The 24467-nt window shown below is 46.1% G+C and overlaps 2 protein-coding genes across 7 annotated transcripts in view; both read right to left on the reverse strand.

The window, feature by feature from the left end:
• Positions 1-2071: 2071 nt before the first annotated feature.
• LOC130199063 (selenide, water dikinase 3-like) lies at positions 2072-6164 on the reverse strand. Its single transcript, XM_056422262.1, has 8 exons — positions 5803-6164; positions 4808-4911; positions 4523-4630; positions 4187-4341; positions 3230-3320; positions 3055-3154; positions 2470-2682; positions 2072-2403 (listed from the first exon to the last, which is right to left on the reverse strand). The coding sequence occupies exons 2-8, from the start codon at positions 4901-4903 to the stop codon at positions 2165-2167; spliced, it is 1002 nt and encodes a 333-aa protein (XP_056278237.1). The 5' UTR covers positions 4904-4911; positions 5803-6164; the 3' UTR covers positions 2072-2164.
• Positions 6165-6649: 485 nt separating this feature from the next.
• Positions 6650-24467, reverse strand: part of ikbkg (inhibitor of nuclear factor kappa B kinase regulatory subunit gamma) — a 39921-nt gene continuing 22103 nt past the window's right edge. For 4 of the 6 annotated variants that reach the window (XM_056422256.1, XM_056422260.1, XM_056422259.1 and 1 more), the window contains 10 exons: positions 20781-20842; positions 20560-20607; positions 20298-20400; positions 16651-16766; positions 16332-16484; positions 16094-16166; positions 15099-15233; positions 10786-10922; positions 10624-10700; positions 6650-7364 (listed from right to left, as the gene is read on the reverse strand). In XM_056422256.1, coding sequence (XP_056278231.1) covers positions 7192-7364; positions 10624-10700; positions 10786-10922; positions 15099-15233; positions 16094-16166; positions 16332-16484; positions 16651-16766; positions 20298-20400; positions 20560-20607; positions 20781-20842 — 1077 coding nt within the window. In that variant the 3' untranslated portion in view covers positions 6650-7191. The remainder of the gene's footprint in view (positions 7365-10623; positions 10701-10785; positions 10923-15098; positions 15234-16093; positions 16167-16331; positions 16485-16650; positions 16767-20297; positions 20401-20559; positions 20608-20780; positions 20843-24467) is intronic. The other 2 variants (XM_056422257.1, XM_056422261.1) reach the window with 1 other exon arrangement.

The raw sequence follows: 24467 nt of genomic DNA on the forward strand, positions 1-24467 counted from the left end.
AGTTGACCTAAGAGACTTATAGAGCAGCCTGATAATAAGGAGTTGACTTAAGAGACTTATAGAGCAGCCTGATAATAAGGAGTTGACCTAAGAGACTTATAGAGCAGCCTGATAATAAGGAGTTGACCTAAGAGACTTATAGAGCAGCCTGATAATAAGGAGTTGACCTAAGAGACTTATAGAGCAGCCTGATAATAAGGAGTTGACCTAAGAGACTTATAGAGCAGCCTGATAATAAGGAGTTGACCTAAGAGACTTATAGAGCAGCCTGATAATAAGGAGTTGACCTAAGAGACTTATAGAGCAGCCTGATAATAAGGAGTTGACATAAGAGACTTATAGAGCAGCCTGATAATAAGGAGTTGACATAAGAGACTTATAGAGCAGCCTGATGATAAGGAGTTGACTTAAGAGACTTATAGAGCAGCCTGATAATAAGGAGTTGACATAAGAGACTTATAGAGCAGCCTGATAATAAGGAGTTGACCTAAGAGACTTATAGAGCAGCCTGATAAGGAGTTGACTTAAGACTTATAGAGCAGCCTGATAATAAGGAGTTGACCTAAGAGACTTATAGAGCAGCCTGATAATAAGGAGTTGACATAAGAGACTTATAGAGCAGCCTGATGATAAGGAGTTGACTTAAGAGACTTATAGAGCAGCCTGATAATAAGGAGTTGACTTAAGAGACTTATAGAGCAGCCTGATAATAAGGAGTTGACCTAAGAGACTTATAGAGCAGCCTGATTATAAGGAGTTGACTTAAGAGACTTATAGAGCAGCCTCATAATAAGGAGTTGACCTAAGAGACTTATAGGGCAGCCTGATAATAAGGAGTTGACCTAAGACTTATAGAGCAGCCTGATAATAAGGAGTTGACCTAAGAGACTTATAGGGCAGCCTGATAAGGAGTTGACCTAAGACTTATAGGGCAGCCTGATAATAAGGAGTTGACCTAAGAGACTTATAGAGCAGCCTCATAATAAGGAGTTGACCTAAGAGACTTATAGAGCAGCCTGGTAATAAGGAGTTGCAGTAATCCAGTCTTGAAGTAACGAATGCGTGAACCAATTGTTCTGCATCTTTTTGAGACGTGCCTGGTTGTTTCAACGTAGATGAAAGAATGCAGTCCTTGAGATGTTCTTCACGTGGAGTTAAAGGACCCGATCAAAGAGAACAGAGGTTCTTTACATGGTGTTGGATGCTAGAGCAATGCCTCTACAGAAACCACATCACCAGATCATTGATCTCTCAGGTGTTCAGAGTAAAATTACTTCAGTTTTGTCTGAGTTTAACATCAAGAAGTTGCAGGTCATCCATGTTTTTATGTCTTTAAGACATGCTTGAATTTTACCGAGTTGGTTGCTCTCCTCTGGTTTTATCCATAGATATAGTTGAGTATCATCTGCATAGCAATGAAAGTTTATGGAGTGTTTCCTGATAATATTGCCCAGAGGAAGCATGTATAAGGTAAATAAAATTGGTCCCAGCACAGAACCTTGTGGAACTCCGTGACTAACGTTGGTGGTTATATATCTGTGTATATATATGCATATATTGCTGATATTACTGCTTTTATTACTAATGATATGAATCAGTTGTCATATGTTGTTCACATGACCTTCATCCTGATTCATTAACCAACATCTTGAGCCAAGCTCACATAATGCACCAGACAGGAAGTAGTACTCTCAACACACAGACACTATTTAGTGAGTTGATGTTTTATTGTGAAAAGCAGGAAGCTGGAGGCTCCAGCAGCCGGAGCCACACCCCCATCCAAAGGCAGACATCCGCTCCACCTGCCCCCGTTGGCCAGGGTTTAGAGGCGGAGCTTCATAAAAAGGAAGGGGGAGGGGCTTGGTGCTGAACAGCCAATCAGCTGACAGACAGGCGGTCTGAACGCCACCCAGCTGGTCCACAGGAAGCTGCTCAAGCCTTCCTGTGGGCAGAGCCGGGGACAGACAGACAGACACACACACACACACACACACACACACACACACACACACACACACACACACACACACACACACACACACACACACACACACACACACACACACACACACACACACACACACACACACACACACACACACACACACACACACACACACACACACACACACACACACACACACACACACACACACACACACACCTATGACAGGCTGGGGGCGGGGCTAGCAGAGTTGTCCTGATTGGCTGCCGGGCTCCCTCTTGGCGGCACCTCGATGATGCGTGGCTTCTCGATGATTCGCGCGCGGCGGTCGCCTTTCTCCACGATGCCGATGATCCAGGCTCCTCCGGCGGCGCCCTGACCCCCTGCTGAGCCCTGGCTCTTCATCTCGGAGCAGAACTTGGCGGCCTGTTCCCTGGGGAGGCAGACCAGCAGCCCACCTGGGGGGGGGGGGGTGGTTATTACACACACACACACACACCTGTCCTCGTGTGGATCAGTCGTACCCGACGTCTCGGCCGACGTGCCCTGGATGAGGTTGAACATGTTCCCACAGGCCTTGCTGATGGCGGCCATCTTGGCGATGACGGGCAGGTTGTGGATCACGAAGGCGACCTCGCTGCGCTGCGCCGCCGCCAGGTTGTGGGCGTGGCCCAGCAGCCCGAAGCCCGTCACGTCCGTAGCGGCGTGGGCCTGGAACTTATGCATCAGGCCGGCCGCTGGGGACGAGAACCATTCAGACACGAGGTTCTGCTGGACCAGCACCATCATCATCATCACCATCACCATAAATAAAACAATAAAACTTCTCTGCATCCTGAGTTACTAAGAGCAGCTGAGGGTTCAGTGCCTACGAGGAGAGCGGGGATGGAACCGGGGACCTGGTGGTTACCATGACGACCACTCTCCCATGAGCTGCAGCCCTCTCAGCTCTTCACTAACAAACCACGTGGGGGTCTCATTGAGGTCTACCTGTCAAGTGTGACCCTAGTGGTGGAGGTCGGTACAGCAGCTCAGTTTGGGTCTGCTCTACAGAACCACGAGGCAGGAGCCTCCTCACAGGTGGGCGTGAGCTCCGCAGGTGTGTGTACCTGTGCGGTTGAGTGTTGCCATGGAGAACATGGCTTCCTGGTAGGCCTCTCGGACTTCCTCCTTGGTGACCACCAGCTTGATCTTGTTCCAGCGTTCCGTCTGACAGGAAGTAACAGAGACATGAGACAGCACACCAAGAGGACTCAACACCTGTCCATGTGGGAGGAGCCTCACCTGGTCCAACCACTGGTGAGCGTTCACAGCCACCTGCGTGCCCAGAGGTTTGGTCAGAACCAGGACGTCTCCGGGGACAGCGCCATCGGGCCTGAGGCGACACGGAGGACACGGTTACCAGAGACGGCTTCCTGAGGTCAGACAGGTGAGAGGACGTTCTACAGGAGGCCCGGGACACCTCCCCCTGCTGGACAGGTGAGAGGACGTTCTACAGGAGGCCCGGGACACCTCCCCCTGCTGGACAGGTGAGAGGACGTTCTACAGGAGGCCCGGGACACCTCCCCCTGCTGGACAGGTGAGAGGACGTTCTACAGGAGGCCGGGACACCTCCCCCTGCTGGACAGGTGAGAGGACGTTCTACAGGAGGCCCGGGACACCTCCCCCTGCTGGACAGGTGAGAGGACGTTCTACAGGAGGCCCGGGACACCTCCCCCTGCTGGACAGGTGAGAGGACGTTCTACAGGAGGCCGGACACCTCCCCCTGCTGGACAGGTGAGAGGACGTTCTACAGGAGGCCCGGGACACCTCCCCCTGCTGGACAGGTGAGAGGACGTTCTACAGGAGGCCCGGGACACCTCCCCCTGCTGGACAGGTGAGAGGACGTTCTAGCTGGGATGCTTATGATCATGTCGGCTCTGGCCCCCTGCTGGTGGATTTTATGGCTGCAACTAACCAACACTTCAGTAATAATGGACAAATAGTGAGTCAAGTTGTGATCTATTTCCCACAGGTCAAAGGTCAACCAAAACTCTCCACTGAAGCTGGAACAAGGTGATGAAACCCCTCGTGACTCACGCGATGCCCTCGCGTCTCACGCGATGACCTCGCGTCTCACGCGAGGTCATCGCGACGACCTCGCGACTCACGCAACGACCTCGCGACGACCTCGCGTCTCACGCGACGACCTCGCGTCTCACGCGACGACCTCGTGTCTCACACGATGACCTCGTGACTCACATGATGACCTCGTTAGGCTGGCACACAACAGACGCGACTCCTCCCACGATGATCCAGGGGTTGATGACGGTCTGGCCGCCCGTCACTGAAGTCCCGCCCTCCTCCGCAGCGTCCCGGAAGCCTTGAATGATGAGCGGCATCACGCGCTCACGGTCCTGACACACACACACACACACACAGAGTAGCTACAACAGCTGGTTTAGCAGGAACACGCAGGCGGCGAGGAGCCTCTAGGGGGAGGAGCCTCTAGGGGGAGGAGCCTCTACATGGCGAGGAGCCTCTAGGGGGAGGAGCCTCTACATGGCGAGGAGCCTCTAGGGGGAGGAGCTTCCCCACCTTGTCGTTCATCTTCTGGCTGACGCTCAGCAGCATCAGCATGTTGTCACACTCCGTGATGCCCATGGCGTAGAGGTCACTGAGGACGTTGGCGCACGCTATCCGGCCCTGAGGGAGGACAGGGGTCAACACAAGAGACACGGGGGGGGGGGGGGGGGGGTACTCACCATCATGTAGGGGTCGTCCACCAGGGGGGGTACTCACCATCATGTAGGGGTCGTCCACCAGGGGGGGTACTCACCATCATGTCACCATCATGTGAGGCCCTCAACCAGGGGTACTCACCATCATGTAGGGGTCGTCCACCAGGGGGTAGAAGAAGTCCGTGGTCTGGACCAGAGAGAGTCCTCCGTGCCTCAGAGGGATCACACAGCAGTCCATCCCCACACCTGGAGAGGGACAGTCAGGTCACCTGGTCACCTTCCTGGAGCCCGCTGGCCACCGGGACTGGGGGAATGGTACTGGGGGGACTGGTACTGGGGGGAATGGTACTGGGGGAATGGTACTGGGGGAATGGTACTGGGGACTGGTACTGGGGACTGGTACTGGGGGACTGGTACTGGGGGGACTGGTACTGGGGGGACTGGTACTGGGGGACTGGTACTGGGGGGACTGGTACTGGGGGACTGGTACTGGGGGGACTGGTACTGGGGGACTGGTACTAGGGGACTGGTACTGGGGGGACTGGTACTGGGGGACTAGCAGCTCCCTGGAGACCAGCGTCACGTGACGCACCTCAGGCGATGAACCATCGACCTCAACTGTCTGTTAAACATCAGTTGATCCACTAAACTGACCTCAGATCTGCCCTGAGAACAAACACTGGGAAAGCTAGCTTTACTTTGTACTGTAAATTATATTCCACACACGCGCGCGCACCGCCTCCAACAAAGCTACACTAAGTAACATCTCTAGCTCGTGTAGGTGAATATGTGACCTCGCGTGACCTCCTGTGACCTTTGACCTCGCGTCGTTCTGCTGTGTCACATCTGGTCATTTGACAAGTCGCGTGTCTCTTAGCTCAGTGGCTAACGAGTGGCTAACTAGCTACTGACGCTAACTACGGGTTGGGGTTAGCTCGCTGATAGCTCACCGCCGGCTGAAGTAGCTGCTTATATGTATGTTATGTATAAATAAGACTGAAAACCACAAGCTGCCCATCTGTCACATGACTAACTGTTAGCATCAGAGTTAGCAACAGTGATGCTAGGTGACGGACAGACGTGAACCAGCTTCGTGACGTCAGCGCTAGCTCTGCTCCCCCAGGACGAGTCTCTTACCGAGGCGAGGCAGCTGTTGGCCGAGCTCTGGAGCCTGGTCTTCGGCCTTGCCGGCCCCCTCGGCCCGGTCCGCCTCCAGTCCCGCCAGGAGCTTGAGCAGAGTCTCCTGCGGGACCTTGCAGCCTCATCCTTTCAGGTCCGAGAACGCCGTGAGACGGAAGCCGCGTTCGAGGCCGTGCTCCTCGGGCTTGAAGGGCTTGTACCCGGGGGGGAAGCAGCCCTCGGCCGCCGCAGTCTCTGCCGAGCGAGGCGGGGAAGTTGAGCCTGACATGCCGGGATCAAGAGCTTCAGACATACGGCCACCGGCAGCTGAAGGCGCAATGAATGGAGCGTTGAACCGAGACGTCAAACGGACCAAAGCGACTTCCGGTCGGAACCTTCACAATAATGTTCATGTCGTGCACGTCTCACGGATCCTACCCCGCACATGTCCACCATGCCCGGCCGTAGACTGTGGAGTAGACCTACTACGGGAGAACAAGTCTCTTTAAAGCCAAAGCGACGGCTCAGTTGTCATGAGATATCGGCGTGAACTTTACTTTGAAGGGCGGCCGTGACCACTTCCGGTTCAGGTCTGTGTCTCCCTGTTCAACTTCATTCAGCTCAGAGCTCGTTAACATCGGCTCTGTCAATTATTTACATTTATATCAATTATTTACTGTAGAACTATTTGCACAATTGCCGTTAAAACTGAATGTAGAGAAGCTAAAAGAACATTTATGATTAACAGCTCGTGAATCCCTAACTCGCCACAGCCGGTCCTCTGGACCACGTGACCCAGTGGTGCTGGACTAAAGAGAGCCGGTCCTCTCTTCTGGATGGATTTGTCACACGGTGTGCACTCAACACTGATTCATTATTATTTTATTTCGTAAATCAACAGTTCTGAAACATCTTTTGCACCAAATGATGGATAATTGCCGACAATATTCACACAACGTTTAAAAGCCCCTCAATGTGCTTACCTGGGCGGATACAGGGCCACAGGTAAAGAGGGGCCTGTGGGGTCAAAGGTCATCAGAGACAAAGCAGTGGTACTGAGTAAATCCATCTCTGATACATAACACTACATGTTTGATGCAGCAACATGTATGACCAACACAGACTTGAATATTCTATATTAAAGCTCACGAGGTTGTTCTGCCCAGCGATGGAGAACGTGCACGAGACGACGTCATCAGGAGCACGAGACCGATGAGGTCAGGCCAGAGGAAAGGGGCGGGGTCGCTGCAGCACATTTATAATCCACAGCGTCTGATTGGTCGTCTGCATCCCATCACAGGAGGACGTGCACCTGTCCAGGCTGAGCCACCAGGGGGCGCCCCAGGAGCACGCGCGTGTGTGTGTGTGTGTGTGTGCGCGCGCGTGCGTGTGCGTGTGCTGCTCATGCTACTGTATACAGTCCATGACGTGGATCTGCAGAGTGTCCATATCCGGGGCCTGGTAGTGGCACTTAGGACAGCAGAGGTGTGGCAGCTCCTCGGCGCCGGCGGGCCCCTGGTCCCCCGGCGGTACCGGGCCCTGGTTCCTGAACGAGGGGGCCGGGGGGGCCGTGTTGAACGCTGCAGGGGGAGCACACGTCCAGCAAGCCCTCCGTTATAACTTTATACTAATGTCACTCTGGGGAGAGATTATTATATAATACAAGATGATGATAATACTATATGATGATACTATGTGATAATAATACTATATAATAATACTATGTGATAATAATACTATATGATAATACGAGATGATGATAATACTATATGATGATAATACTAAATAATAATACTATATGATGATAATACTATATGATAATACGAGATGATGATAATACTATATGATGATAATACTATATAATAATACTATGTGATAATAATACTATATGATAATACGAGATGATGATAATACTATATAATAATACTATGTGATAATACTATATAATAATACTATGTGATAATAATACTATATGATGATAATACTCAATTATAATACTATATGATGATAATACTATATGATAATACTATGTGATGATAATACGATGTGATGATAATACTATATAATAATACTATGTGATGATAATACTATATGATGATAATACTAAATAATAATACTATATGATGATAATACGATGTGATGATAATACTATATAATAATACTATGTGATAATAATACTATATGATAATACGAGATGATGATAATACTATATAATAATACTATGTGATGATAATACTATATGATAATACTATATAATAATACTATGTGATAATACTAAATGATGATAATACTATATGATGATAATACTATATGATGATAATACCAAATAATAATACTATGTGATGATAATACTATATGATGATAATACTATATAATAATACTATGTGATGATAATACTATATGATAATACTAAATAATAATACTATATGATGATAATACGATGTGATGATACTATATGATGATACTATATGATAATACGATGTGATGATACTATATGATGATACTATATGATAATACTATATGATAATACGATGTGATGATACTATATAATACTATATGATGATACTATATGATAATACTATACTATATGATGATAATACAATATAATAATACTATGTGATAATAATACTATATGATAATACTATATGATGATAATACTATATAATAATACTATGTGATGATAATACTATGATGATAATACTATATAATAATACTATGTGATAATAATACTATATGATAATACGAGATGATGATAATACTATATGATAATACTATATAATAATACTATGTGATGATAATACTAAATAATAATACTATATGATGATAATACAATATAATAATACTATGTGATGATAATACTAAATAATAATACTATGATGATAATACAATATAATAATACTATGTGATGATAATACTATATGATAATACTAAATGATGATAATACTATATGATGATAATACTATATAATACTATATATGATGATAATACTATATGATGATAATACTATATAATAATACTATATGATAATACTATATATTAATACTATATGATGATACTATATATTAATACTATATGATGATAATACTATATAATAATACTATATGATATGATGATAATACAATATAATAATACTATATGATGATAATACTATATAATAATACTATATGATAATACTATATAATAATACTATATGATGATAATACTATATAATAATACTATATGATGATAATACTATATAATAATACTATATGATGATAATACTATATAATAATACTATGTGATGATAATACTATGATGATAATACTATATAATAATACTATGTGATAATAATACTATATGATAATACGAGATGATGATAATACTATATAATAATACTATGTGATGATAATACTAAATAATAATACTATATGATGATAATACAATATAATAATACTATGTGATGATAATACTATATGATGATAATACTATGTGATGATAATACTAAATAATAATACTATATGATGATAATACAATATAATAATACTATGTGATGATAATACTATATGATAATACTATATGATGATAATACTATATAATACTATATATGATGATAATACTATATAATAATACTATATGATGATAATACAATATAATAATACTATATGATGATAATACTATATAATAATACTATATATTAATACTATATGATGATACTATATATTAATACTATATGATGATAATACTATATAATAATACTATATGATATGATGATAATACTATATAATAATACTATGTGATGATAATACTATATGATGATAATACTATGTGATGATAATACTAAATAATAATACTATATGATGATAATACAATATAATAATACTATGTGATGATAATACTATATGATAATACTAAATGATGATAATACTATATAATACTATATATGATGATAATACTATATAATAATACTATATGATGATAATACAATATAATAATACTATATGATGATAATACTATATAATAATACTATATGATAATACTATATATTAATACTATATGATGATAATACTATATATTAATACTATATGATATGATGATAATACTATATAATAATACTATATGATAATACTATATAATAATACTATATGATGATAATACTATATAATAATACTATATGATGATAATACTATATAATAATACTATATGATAGAATAGAATAGAATATACACTTTTATTAATCCCCAAGGGGAAATTAGTTCTCTGCATTTAACCCATCCTTGGTTATTAAGGAGCAGTGGGCTGCGGTGAAGCGCCCGGGAAGCAACTGGGGGTTCAGTGCCTTGCTCAAGGACACTTCGACTTGCAACTAATGGGGAGAGCGGGGATCGAACCCACAACCCTGCGGTTGCAGGACGGCCCTCTTACCCCACTGAGCTAAAGCCGCCCTAAATACTATATGATATATAAATGATAATACTATATGATGATAATACTACAAATCAGAATAACTCAATATGCTGCATCACTTTTATTTAAATTGAGGATAAGGGTGATGATGTCAGAACATAGGGGGAGGGGCCTCAGCTTAGCGAATCACAGCTTTCGTAGAATATGGATATTTTATTTCTTATTTTAATATTGGTCAAACAAATGAATTTTCAAAATGAAAGAAAGTAAAGAATTAATCCGGGCTCAACACAACCTTTAAGATTCTCCACGCTGGCCACGAGGCCTCAGCTTTGGGGCCAGAACTACAAACATGGCTGCTGTTATCAATGAAGATGTGATGCAGCTTCATAGTGACATGTGGAAATACAAGAGGTCACTTATGACATCATCAAGATGTGTGAACGCAGCTCTCACCTTGAGGGGGGGGGATGTGGGGGGCCCGGGACGGGAAGTCCTCCAGGTGCCTCAGCTTCATCTGCTCCATACGGGCCCTGAAACACCACCAGCACCTCATGAGGGGGAGGAGCCAGGGGGAGGAGCCAGGGGGAGGAGCCTGTGTGAGTGTGTGTGTGTTACCGTGACGTGGCCTCCTGCTTCAGCCGGTCTCTCTCCACCACGGCCTGCGTCAGCTGGTCTTGTAGCTCCTCCTTCTTCTGGTTCAGCTTCTCTCGAGCTTCTCGCTCCGCCAGGAAGTCGGCCTTATAGATCTCAGCCTGAGGAGACAGGAGACAGGAGAGACAGAGGAGACAGAGGAGTCAGGAGACAGGAGAGACAAGAGTCAGAGGAGTCAGGAGACAGAGGAGACAAGAGTCAGAGGAGTCAGGAGACAGGAGAGACAGAGGAGTCAGGAGACAGAGGAGTCAGGAGACAGGAGAGACAGAGGAGACAAGAGTCAGAGGAGTCAGGAGACAGAGGAGACAGGGGAGTCAGGAGACAGGAGAGACAGAGGAGACAAGAGTCAGAGGAGTCAGGAGACAGAGGAGACAAGAGTCAGGAGACAGAGGAGACAAGAGTCAGAGGAGTCAGGAGACAGGAGTCAGAGGAGACAAGAGTCAGAGGAGTCAGGAGACAGGAGAGACAGAGGAGACAGGAGAGACAGAGGAGTCAGGAGACAGAGGAGTCAGGAGACAGGAGAGACAGAGGAGTCAGGAGAGACAGAGGAGTCAGGAGACAGAGGAGACAGGGGGGCGTGGCTAATGGAGGCTGGTGTTTACTTCAAGTGTAGAAATTAGGGCTGTCAGCGTTAACGCGTGCGATTAATTTGGCCGCGTTAACACACTAAAATATTTTAACGCAATTAACGCATTTTTTTTTTTTTTAAACCGCGGCAGTACGGTTTGACACTGTTTCCGTTTTTAAAACAATCATTTCTCCGCGAAGATAAGGAGCAGAAATCAGTTTAACTCGTGGATGAATCAGTCGGGTTTCCTCCTGCTCCTCCTTCCTCCCGTCTCCCCCTCTGATACACAGAGGAACGGAGGGGCGACGTGTCGGGGGACGCGGCGCGGAAAGAACTCGTCACACGAAACCTTCACCGTGATTGGTCAATCCGTTTGTCTGTCAACATTTTGGCGAAAAAACAACCAATGAACACTCAGTAAATCACAAAGGACCTCCCACCTCACAGGTGAGGCTCATTAGCAGCCTGTCAGTCAGAGAGCAGAGAACACGGCACCAGGACAACTGAGCCTCATTTCAGAGCTGAGATTGTTCTGGAATGTTTGATGTATAACACGTGGGGATGTGTCACATGCAAAAGACTTTAAACGGTGAATTTAATTTATTTTGTAAAATGTATAAAATGCCCCCAGCCTCCAGAGGGTTAACGTGACATATGTGAATGTCAGTCAGTTACCAAGGCCACTGGTTCTGCTGCTCAGTGGTAAAGATGACAGGACCAATGGGGTCTCAATGTACTTCTTTTTTTTTTACTAATCTGATGTTTCACTGAAGAAACAATTTATCATCCACGATATTAAATACCTCGCTGGCACTTTATAGGTAGGAGCCTCTTTGAAACACAGCTCTGTGGGAAGTTTGGTCTTTAAAAAGAATGAACTTTTAACTGCGATTAATCGCGATTAATCGTGATTAATTAATCGCAATTTCAAAATGTGCGATTAATTAGTTAATTTTTTTTAATCGATTGACAGCCCTAGTAGAAATACTTTCTTAAATGCATATATATACACACATATATACACACATATATATATGTGTAGATAATATATACACATATATATATTATATATACACACACATATACTTACATATGTGTGTATATATATATGTGTATATATTATATACACATATATATATATACACACACATATATATTATATATATATATACACACACATATACACATACATATGTGTGTATATATATATATGTGTATATATTATATACACACACATATATATATATATTAGTGCTGTGAAAAATAACGCGTTAACTCAGTTAATTCAATTTCAGGTTTAACTAGTTTTTTTTTTTTAACGCATTTAACGCATGCGCAGAATGAGCTTCCAATCCGTCTGTTGTTGGTCGTCGGGACGAAAAGAAAGTCACTTGCAAAATGAGCTTCCAATCCACCACTTCAATCTGAACTCTGTCCGCTCTCATGCAGACGGTCTGTTCATCGGTAATGATCCTTCCGCAGGTTCACCTCCGGAAACCTTGTGACGACTTTTACTTCCTGTAGATCAGGGTCTCAACACGTCGATCGCGACCTGCCAGTCGATCGCGGCGTAGTGTCGGTAGATCAATGACATTAAAAAGATCGGCCCGCCCCCTGACATGTTCTCTATAGCACGTCTTTGTTCTTTTATTAAACTAAACGTCTGTTGTTGATCGTATCTCCACAGCAGCATGTCATTTCTGTCTCTTCAGAGCTCCGTGCGCGCGCATCGGGACCGAGCAAAAAAAAAGTCACTTGTCAATCTGTCCACCTGTCCGGGCCGGTGAGGTTTCAGCTTTGCAGCGGTGTCCCCGCCGTCCCTTTCATCACGGCCCAGTTCATGAAGAAAACCCACACAGTCAGTTTGCCTCAGCAGCTGCTAGAGGAAGACTAGAGGCCTTTAGATTGTATCATGGTGGAGTTAATGGTTGACAAACAAGAGAAAAATGTTCTGTTTAACCTCCTGTTACCTTTACATTTACTAACATATTTTACCCTCGGGGTCAATTTGACCCCAGCAATTAAAACCTCCAGAAAATTATTAGAATTAATATTGCTTCCCAAGTTTAAGTGTGAGGTACTTTATGTTTGGTTGTTGACTACCTAAATAGCCCTTTAAATAAATAAAAAAGTTGATATTTCTTATGTTTGACACAGTGAAAAACAGCCTGTGTATATGTGTATTTATATATACTAGGGCTGTGAAACGATTAAAATTTTTAATCGGGTTAATCACAGGTTTTTGTGGATTAATCATGATTAATCACATATTACCGATATTCTCGGTATATTTTGTGAGAACATAAGAGATTTATGACAAAAGACGGATATATACATTTATACATTCTTCTATACAATGGTGCTGCAACTCAGCAGTTATTTTGCAGTTTTCTTCCATATGGAACATTAATACATCTTCATCCGAAACAGAATGTTTAACCCTCCTGTTACCTTTCGGGTCAATTTGACCCCATTCAATGTTTAATGTCGGTGTTCTTTGGGGTCAATTTGACCCCAGGCTGTTTTTCACTGTGTCAAACATATCAGAAATATCAACTTTTTTATTTATTTAAAGGGCTATTTAGGTAGTCAACAAACAAACATAAAGTACCTCACACTTAAACTTGGGAAACAATATTAATTCTAATAATTTTCTGGAGGTTTTAATTGCTGGGGTCAAATTGACCCCGAGGGTAAAATATGTTAGTAAATGTAAAGGTAACAGGAGGGTTAAACAGAGCATTTTTCTCTTGTTTGTCAACCATTAACTCCACCATGATACAACCTAAAGGCCTCTAGTCTTCCTCTAGCAGCTGCTGAGGCAAACTGACTGTGTGGGTTTTCTTCATGAACTGGGCCGTGATGAAAGGGACGGCGGGGACACCGCTGCAAAGCTGAAACCTCACCGGACACGGACACCGACAGGTGGACAGATTGACAAGTGACTTTTGTTTTGCTCGGTCCCGATGCGCGCGCACGGAGCTCTGTGGCGCGCGGGACGGAGATCGATAAGTGTTAACGCAACGCGAAGAGACAGAAATGACATGCTGCTGTGGAGATACGATCAACAACAGACGTTTAGTTTAATAAAAGAACAAAGTCGTGCTCTAGAGAACATGTCAGGGGGCGGGCCAATCTTTTTAATGTCATGCGATCTACCGACACTACGGGGCGATCGACTGGCAGGTCGCGATCGACGTGTTGAGACCCTGATCTACAGGAAGTAAAAGTCGTAACAAGGTTTCCGTAGGTGAACCTGCGGAAGGATCATTACCGATGAACAGACCGTCTGCATGAGAGCGGACAGAGTTCAGATTGAAGTGGTGGATTGGAAGCTCATTTTGCAAGTGACTTTTTTTTCGTCCCGACGACCAACAACAGACGGATTGGAAGCTCATTCTGCGCATGCGTTAAATGCGTTAAAAAAAACAAACTAGTTAAACCTGTAATTGGATTAACTGAGTTAACGCGTTATTTTTCACAGCACTAATATACATATATATATATGTATATATAAACACATATATACACATACACATTCATATCAATATACACATACATATATATATTTGTGTGTAATTCTGTGTGTGTATACACATTTATGGACATGTGTGTGTGTGTACCTGTGTGTGTGTGTACCTGTGTGTGTGTGTGTGCACCTGTGTGTGTGTGTGTGTACCTGTGTGTGTGTGTGTGTGTGTGTGTGTACCTGTGCAGTGAGGACCGGGACCGTCTCCAGGGAGCCTCTCTGCTGCTCCACCTCCTCCTTCAGCTTATCGATCAGGTCCTGCTTCAGGGCCAGAGCTCGCTCCGCCTCCTCCAGGCGGCTGCACAGGTCTCCACCCTGGAGTGTGCAGTAGAGGGCTAGATGAAGCTCAGTAGAGGGCTAGATGAAGCTCAGTAGAGGACTAGATGAAGCTCAGTAGAGGGCTAGATGAAGCTCAGTAGAGGACGAGATGAAGCTCAGTAGAGGACTCGATGAAGCTCAGTAGAGGACGAGATGAAGCTCAGTAGAGGGCTAGATGAAGCTCAGTAGAGGACGAGATGAAGCTCAGTAGAGGGCTAGATGAAGCTCAGTAGAGGGCTAGATGAAGCTCAGTAGAGGACTAGATGAAGCTCAGTAGAGGGCTAGATGAAGCTCAATAGAGGACTAGATGAAGCTCAATAGAGGGCTAGATGAAGCTCAGTAGAGGGCTAGATGAAGCTCAGTAGAGGGCTAGATGAAGCTCAGTAGAGGACGAGATGAAGCTCAGTAGAGGGCTAGATGAAGCTCAGTAGAGGACTCGATGAAGCTCAGTAGAGGGCTAGATGAAGCTCAATAGAGGGCTAGATGAAGCTCAGTAGAGGACTAGATGAAGCTCAGTAGAGGGCTAGATGAAGCTCAGTAGAGGGCTAGATGAAGCTCAGTAGAGGGCTAGATGAAGCTCAGTAGAGGGCTAGATGAAGCTCAGTAGAGGGCTAGATGAAGCTCAGTAGAGGGCTAGATGAAGCTCAGTAGAGGGCTAGATGAAGCTCAGTAGAGGACTAGATGAAGCTCAGTAGAGGGCTAGATGAAGCTCAGTAGAGGGCTAGATGAAGCTCAGTAGAGGGCTAGATGAAGCTCAGTAGAGGGCTAGATGAAGCTCAGTAGAGAGCTAGATGAAGCTCAGTAGAGGGCTAGATGAAGCTCAGTAGAGGGCTAGATGAAGCTCAGTAGAGGTGTACCTCAGTCTTCAGCTTGGAGTCGTAGTCTCTGAAGAGGCAGGTGTAAGCGTGCTGCAGCTGGGTCAGCTTCTTCCTAGGGGGACAGAGGACAAGCCGTTACCGCTGTGGTCAATGTGCTGCTACCAGCACCTGGAGGCCTGAGGCCTAGAGGCCTGAGACCTAGAGGCCCGAGGCCTAGAGGCCTGAGACCTAGAGGCCTGAGGCCCGAGGCCTGCAGACGCTCCTCTGGGGGACCCACTTCTCCTCGGTGACCACGTGTCTCTCCGTCTTCAGGCCCTGCTCCAGGCTCTGGGTCTGCAGCAGCAGCTTGTCCATGGCCACATGGTGCTGCTTCCTCTGCTGCTCCAGCTCCCGCTCGGCCGCCTGCAGGGCCTTCACCTTGCTGCACAGCCTGGACCACAGAGAACCAGGAGAACATCACAGGAGAACCAGGAGAACATCACACAGGAGAACATCACACAGGAGAACCAGGAGAACATTACACAGGAGAATCAGGAGAACATCACACAGGAGAACATCACACAGGAGAACCAGGAGAACCTCACAGATGTCCTTACTTGTCCTCCGTGGCTCGGCGGTCCTGCTCGCTCTTCTCCAGGCAGCTCTGCCTCTCGTTCAGTTCTCCTAGCAGAGACGTGGCCTGAGCCTTCAGGGCCTCGCAGTCCTTAGAGAGCTGAGCACAGGACAGGGTGATGTCATACCTGGACTACTGTAGAGGGGTGATGTCATACCTGGACTACTGTAGAGGGGTGATGTCATACCTGGACTACTGTAGAGGGGTGATGTCATACCTGGACTACTGTAGAGGGGTGATGTCATACCTGGACTACTGTAGAGGAGTGATGTCATACCTGGACTACTGTAGAGGGGTGATGTCATACCTGGACTACTGTAGAGGGGTGATGTCATACCTGGACTACTATAGAGGAATGATGTCATACCTGGACTACTGTAGAGGGGTGATGTCATACCTGGACTACTGTAGAGGGTGATGTCATACCTGGACTACTGTAGAGGAGTGATGTCATACCTGGACTACTGTAGAGGGTGATGTCATACCTGGACTACTGTAGAGGGTGATGTCATACCTGGACTACTATAGAGGAGTGATGTCATACCTGGACTACTGTAGAGGGTGATGTCATACCTGGACTACTGTAGAGGGTGATGTCATACCTGGACTACTGTAGAGGGGTGATGTCATACCTGGACTACTGTAGAGGAGTGATGTCATACCTGGACTACTGTAGAGGGTGATGTCATACCTGGACTACTGTAGAGGGTGATGTCATACCTGGACTACTGTAGAGGAGTGATGTCATACCTGGACTACTGTAGAGGGTGATGTCATACCTGGACTACTGTAGAGGGATGATGTCATACCTGGACTACTGTAGAGGGTGATGTCATACCTGGACTACTGTAGAGGGTGATGTCATACCTGGACTACTGTAGAGGGTGATGTCATACCTGGACTACTGTAGAGGGTGATGTCATACCTGGACTACTGTAGAGGGGTGATGTCATACCTGGACTACTGTAGAGGGTGATGTCATACCTGGACTACTGTAGGGGTGATGTCATACCTGGACTACTGTAGAGGGGTGATGTCATACCTGGACTACTGTAGAGGGTGATGTCATACCTGGACTACTGTAGAGGGTGATGTCATACCTGGACTACTGTAGAGGGGTGATGTCATACCTGGACTACTGTAGAGGGTGATGTCATACCTGGACTACTGTAGAGGGTGATGTCATACCTGGACTACTGTAGAGGGTGATGTCATACCTGGACTACTGTAGAGGAGTGATGTCATACCTGGACTACTGTAGAGGGGTGATGTCATACCTGGACTACTGTAGAGGAGTGATGTCATACCTGGACTACTGTAGAGGAGTGATGTCATACCTGGACTACTGTAGAGGGGTGATGTCATACCTGGACTACTGTAGAGGAGTGATGTCATACCTGGACTACTGTAGAGGAGTGATGTCATACCTGGACTACTGTAGAGGGGTGATGTCATACCTGGACTACTGTAGAGGGGTGATGTCATACCTGGACTACTGTAGAGGGGTGATGTCATACCTGGACTACTGTAGAGGGGTGATGTCATACCTGGACTACTGTAGAGGGGTGATGTCATACCTGGACTACTGTAGAGGAGTGATGTCATACCTGGACTACTGTAGAGGGGTGATGTCATACCTGGACTACTGTAGAGGGGTGATGTCATACCTGGACTACTGTAGAGGAGTGATGTCATACCTGGACTACTGTAGAGGGGTGATGTCATACCTGGACTACTGTAGAGGAGTGATGTCATACCTGGACTACTGTAGAGGGGTGATGTCATACCTGGACTACTGTAGAGGGGTGATGTCATACCTGGACTACTGTAGAGGAGTGATGTCATACCTGGACTACTGTAGAGGAGTGATGTCATACCTGGACTACTGTAGAGGGTGATGTCATACCTGGACTACTGTAGAGGGTGATGTCATACCTGGACTACTGTAGAGGGGTGATGTCATACCTGGACTACTGTAGAGGGGTGATGTCATACCTGGACTACCGTAGAGGGGTGATGTCATACCTGGACTACCGTAGAGGGGTGATGTCATACCTGGACTACCGTAGAGGGGTGATGTCATACCTGGACTACTGTAGAGGGTGATGTCATACCTGACCACCGTAGAGGGTGTCTCTACCTGGACTACCGTAGAGGGGTGATGTCATACCTGGACTACCGTAGAGGGGTGATGTCATACCTGTCCTATCATAGAGGCGTGTCTCTACCGGTCCTATCATAGAGGCGTGTCTCTACCTGTCCTATCATAGAGGCGTGTCTCTACCTGTCCTATCATAGAGGCGTGTCTCTACCTGTCCCATCATAGAGGCGTGTCTCTACCTGTCCTATCATAGAGGCGTGTCTCTACCTGTCCCTATCATAGAGGCGTGTCTCTACCTGTCCTATCATAGAGGCGTGTCTCTACCTGTCCCATCATAGAGGCGTGTCTCTACCTGTCCCATCATAGAGGCGTGTCTCTACCTGTCCCTATCATAGAGGCGTGTCTCTACCTGTCCTATCATATAGGCGTGTCTCTACCGGTCCTATCATAGAGGCGTGTCTCTACCTGTCCTATCATAGAGGCGTGTCTCACCGGTCCCTATCATAGAGGCGTGGCTCTACCTGTCCTATCATAGAGGCGTGTCTCTACCGATCCTATCATAGAGGCGTGTCTCTACCTGTCCCTATCATAGAGGCGTGTCTCACCGGTCCTATCATAGAGGCGTGTCTCTACCTGTCCTATCATAGAGGCGTGTCTCTACCTGTCCTATCATAGAGGCGTGTCTCTACCTGTCCTATCATAGAGGCGTGTCTCTACCTGTCCTATCATAGAGGCGTGTCTCTACCTGTCCTATCATAGAGGCGTGTCTCTACCTGTCCTATCATAGAGGCGTGTCTCTACCTGTCCTATCATAGAGGCGTGTCTCTACCTGTCCTATCATAGAGGCGTGTCTCTACCGGTCCTATCATAGAGGCGTGTCTCTACCTGTCCTATCATAGAGGCGTGTCTCTACCGGTCCTATCATAGAGGCGTGTCTCTACCTGTCCTATCATAGAGGCGTGTCTCTACCGGTCCTATCATAGAGGCGTGTCTCTACCTGTCCTATCATAGAGGCGTGTCTCTACCGGTCCTATCATAGAGTCGTGTCTCTACCGGTCCTATCATAGAGGCGTGTCTCTACCTGTCCTATCATAGAGGCGTGTCTCTACCTGTCCTATCATAGAGGCGTGTCTCTACCTGTCCTATCATAGAGGCGTGTCTCTACCGGTCCTATCATAGAGGCGTGTCTCTACCTGTCCTATCATAGAGGCGTGTCTCTACCGGTCCTATCATAGAGGCGTGTCTCTACCGGTCCTATCATAGAGGCGTGTCTCTACCGGTCCTATCATAGAGTCGTGTCTCTACCTGTCCTATCATAGAGGCGTGTCTCTACCGGTCCTATCATAGAGGCGTGTCTCTACCTGTCCTATCATAGAGGCGTGTCTCTACCTGTCCTATCATAGAGGCGTGTCTCTACCTGTCCTATCATAGAGGCGTGTCTCTACCTGTCCTATCATAGAGGCGTGTCTCTACCTGTCCTATCATAGAGGTGTGTCTCTACCTGTCCTATCATAGAGGCGTGTCTCTACCTGTCCACAGTCCTTGTCCTTCTGCTTCAGCAGAGCTTCAGTTCTGTCCCTCTGAGCTGAACTCTTCTGAAGATAATCCAGCTTCTCCTCCAAGTCACGATACCTACGACAGGTACACAACTCAATGTATACATTATATATTTATACATGTGTGTGTGTATATATATATATTATTGTTTTCCTTATTAGGAAGTGAACAACAGAGTTATAAAGTAACATGCACACAGTGAGAAGAGGAAGCCTCACAGAGCTGTGGGCTCACCTGCCCTGTGTGGCCTGGAGCTGCTCTGTGAGTTTAGCCAGACTAGAGCTGAGGAGGAGGAGGAGGGTTATGGTGGAGGGTGTTGGTGGAGGAGATAAAAGACAGGGAGGAAGAGGAAGAAGAAGAGAAGGAAGACATGTCACATGTATTAGGAGTAAGAAGTGACTCTCAGGTTTAAACTCAGGTTAATAAACAGGAAGTCCATTCAGGGCGAGTCGTACCTGTCAGAGGAATGTTGAGCCTCAGAGCGATGAAGAGGCACCTCCTCAGGAGCACTGCTGGCCTGGAACACAGGAGAGGAGCAGCTACTACAGGGGCTCAGCCTTAGAGATAGGGTAAGGAGATGAGGTTCCTCTAGGAGCCTTAGAGATAGAGTAAGGAGATGAGGTTCCTCTGTAGGAGCCTTAGAGATAGAGGAAGGAGATGAGGTTCCTCTATGAGCCTTAGAGATAGAGTAAGGAGATGAGGTTCCTCTAGGAGCCTTAGAGATAGAGGAAGGAGATGAGGTTCCTCTAGGCGCCTTAGAGATAGAGGAAGGAGATGAGGTTCCTCTAGGAGCCTTAGAGATAGAGGAAGGAGATGAGGTTCCTCTAGGAGCCTTAGAGATAAGGTAGGGAGATGAGGTTCCTCTAGGAGCCTTAGAGATAGAGTAAGGAGATGAGGTTCCTCTAGGAGCCTTAGAGATAGAGGAAGGAGATGAGGTTCCTCTAGGAGCCTTAGAGATAGAGGAAGGAGATGAGGTTCCTCTGTAGTAGCCTTAGAGATAGAGTAAGGAGATGAGGTTCCTCTGTAGGAGCCTTAGAGATAGAGGAAGGAGATGAGGTTCCTCTAGGAGCCTTAGAGATAGAGGAAGGAGATGAGGTTCCTCTGTAGGAGCCTTAGAGATAGAGGAAGGAGATGAGGTTCCTCTAGGAGCCTTATAGATAGAGGAAGGAGATGAGGTTCCTCTGTAGGAGCCTTAGAGATAGAGTAAGGAGATGAGGTTCCTCTAGGAGCCTTAGAGATAGAGTAAGGAGATGAGGTTCCTCTAGGAGCCTTAGAGATAGAGGAAGGAGATGAGGTTCCTCTAGGAGCCTTAGAGATAGAGGAAGGAGATGAGGTTCCTCTAGGAGCCTTAGAGATAGAGGAAGGAGATGAGGTTCCTCTAGGAGCCTTAGAGATAGAGTAAGGAGATGAGGTTCCTCTAGGAGCCTTAGAGATAGAGGAAGGAGATGAGGTTCCTCTGTAGGAGCCTTAGAGATAGAGGAAGGAGATGAGGTTCCTCTAGGAGCCTTAGAGATAGAGGCAGGAGATGAGGTTCCTCTAGGAGCCTTAGAGATAGAGTAAGGAGATGAGGTTCCTCTAGGAGCCTTAGAGATAGAGGAAGGAGATGAGGTTCCTCTAGGCGCCTTAGAGATAGAGGAAGGAGATGAGGTTCCTCTAGGAGCCTTAGAGATAGAGGAAGGAGATGAGGTTCCTCTAGGAGCCTTAGAGATAAGGTAGGGAGATGAGGTTCCTCTAGGAGCCTTAGAGATAGAGTAAGGAGATGAGGTTCCTCTAGGAGCCTTAGAGATAGAGGAAGGAGATGAGGTTCCTCTAGGAGCCTTAGAGATAGAGGAAGGAGATGAGGTTCCTCTAGGAGCCTTAGAGATAGAGGAAGGAGATGAGGTTCCTCTGTAGGAGCCTTAGAGATAGAGTAAGGAGATGAGGTTCCTCTGTAGGAGCCTTAGAGATAGAGGAAGGAGATGAGGTTCCTCTGTAGGAGCCTTAGAGATAGAGGAAGGAGATGAGGTTCCTCTAGGAGCCTTATAGATAGAGGAAGGAGATGAGGTTCCTCTGTAGGAGCCTTAGAGATAGAGTAAGGAGATGAGGTTCCTCTAGGAGCCTTAGAGATAGAGTAAGGAGATGAGGTTCCTCTAGGAGCCTTAGAGATAGAGGAAGGAGATGAGGTTCCTCTGTAGGAGCCTTAGAGATAGAGGAAGGAGATGAGGTTCCTCTAGGAGCCTTAGAGATAGAGGAAGGAGATGAGGTTCCTCTAGGAGCCTTAGAGATAGAGGAAGGAGATGAGGTTCCTCTGTAGTAGCCTTAGAGATAGAGTAAGGAGATGAGGTTCCTCTAGGAGCCTTAGAGATAGAGGAAGGAGATGAGGTTCCTCTAGGAGCCTTAGAGATAGAGTAAGGAGATGAGGTTCCTCTAGGAGCCTTAGAGATAGAGGAAGGAGATGAGGTTCCTCTGTAGGAGCCTTAGAGATAGAGGAAGGAGATGAGGTTCCTCTAGGAGCCTTAGAGATAGAGGAAGGAGATGAGGTTCCTCTGTAGGAGCCTTAGAGATAGAGGAAGGAGATGAGGTTCCTCTAGGAGCCTTAGAGATAGAGGAAGGAAATGAGGTTCCTCTAGGAGCCTTAGAGATAGAGTAAGGAGATGAGGTTCCTCTAGGAGCCTTAGAGATAGAGGAAGGAGATGAGGTTCCTCTGTAGGAGCCTTAGAGATAGAGGAAGGAGATGAGGTTCCTCTAGGAGCCTTAGAGATAGAGGAAGGAGATGAGGTTCCTCTAGGAGCCTTAGAGATAGAGGAAGGAGATGAGGTTCATCTAGGAGCCTTAGAGATAGAGGAAGGAGATGAGGTTCCTCTAGGAGCCTTAGAGATAGAGTAAGGAGATGAGGTTCCTCTGTAGGAGCCTTAGAGATAGAGGAAGGAGATGAGGTTCCTCTGTAGGAGCCTTAGAGATAGAGTAAGGAGATGAGGTTCCTCTAGGAGCCTTAGAGATAGAGTAAGGAGATGAGGTTCCTCTCGGAGCCTTAGAGATAGAGGAAGGAAATGAGGTTCCTCTAGGAGCCTTAGAGATAGAGTAAGGAGATGAGGTTCCTCTGTAGGAGCCTTAGAGATAGAGGAAGGAGATGAGGTTCCTCTAGGAGCCTTAGAGATAGAGGAAGGAGATGAGGTTCCTCTGTAGGAGCCTTAGAGATAGAGGAAGGAGATGAGGTTCCTCTAGGAGCCTTAGAGATAGAGTAAGGAGATGAGGTTCCTCTAGGAGCCTTAGAGATAGAGTAAGGAGATGAGGTTCCTCTGTAGGAGCCTTAGAGATAGAGGAAGGAGATGAGGTTCCTCTATGAGCCTTAGAGATAGAGTAAGGAGATGAGGTTCCTCTAGGAGCCTTAGAGATAGAGGAAGGAGATGAGGTTCCTCTAGGCGCCTTAGAGATAGAGGAAGGAGATGAGGTTCCTCTAGGAGCCTTAGAGATAGAGGAAGGAGATGAGGTTCCTCTAGGAGCCTTAGAGATAAGGTAGGGAGATGAGGTTCCTCTAGGAGCCTTAGAGATAGAGTAAGGAGATGAGGTTCCTCTAGGAGCCTTAGAGATAGAGGAAGGAGATGAGGTTCCTCTAGGAGCCTTAGAGATAGAGGAAGGAGATGAGGTTCCTCTGTAGTAGCCTTAGAGATAGAGTAAGGAGATGAGGTTCCTCTGTAGGAGCCTTAGAGATAGAGGAAGGAGATGAGGTTCCTCTAGGAGCCTTAGAGATAGAGGAAGGAGATGAGGTTCCTCTGTAGGAGCCTTAGAGATAGAGGAAGGAGATGAGGTTCCTCTAGGAGCCTTATAGATAGAGGAAGGAGATGAGGTTCCTCTGTAGGAGCCTTAGAGATAGAGTAAGGAGATGAGGTTCCTCTAGGAGCCTTAGAGATAGAGTAAGGAGATGAGGTTCCTCTAGGAGCCTTAGAGATAGAGTAAGGAGATGAGGTTCCTCTAGGAGCCTTAGAGATAGAGGAAGGAGATGAGGTTCCTCTGTAGGAGCCTTAGAGATAGAGGAAGGAGATGAGGTTCCTCTAGGAGCCTTAGAGATAGAGGAAGGAGATGAGTTTCCTCTAGGAGCCTTAGAGATAGAGGAAGGAGATGAGGTTCCTTTAGGAGCCTTAGCGATAGAGTAAGGAGATGAG

Source organism: Pseudoliparis swirei, chromosome 9 (assembly GCF_029220125.1).
Source record: "Pseudoliparis swirei isolate HS2019 ecotype Mariana Trench chromosome 9, NWPU_hadal_v1, whole genome shotgun sequence".
In the NCBI taxonomy this organism is placed as follows: domain Eukaryota; kingdom Metazoa; phylum Chordata; class Actinopteri; order Perciformes; family Liparidae; genus Pseudoliparis; species Pseudoliparis swirei.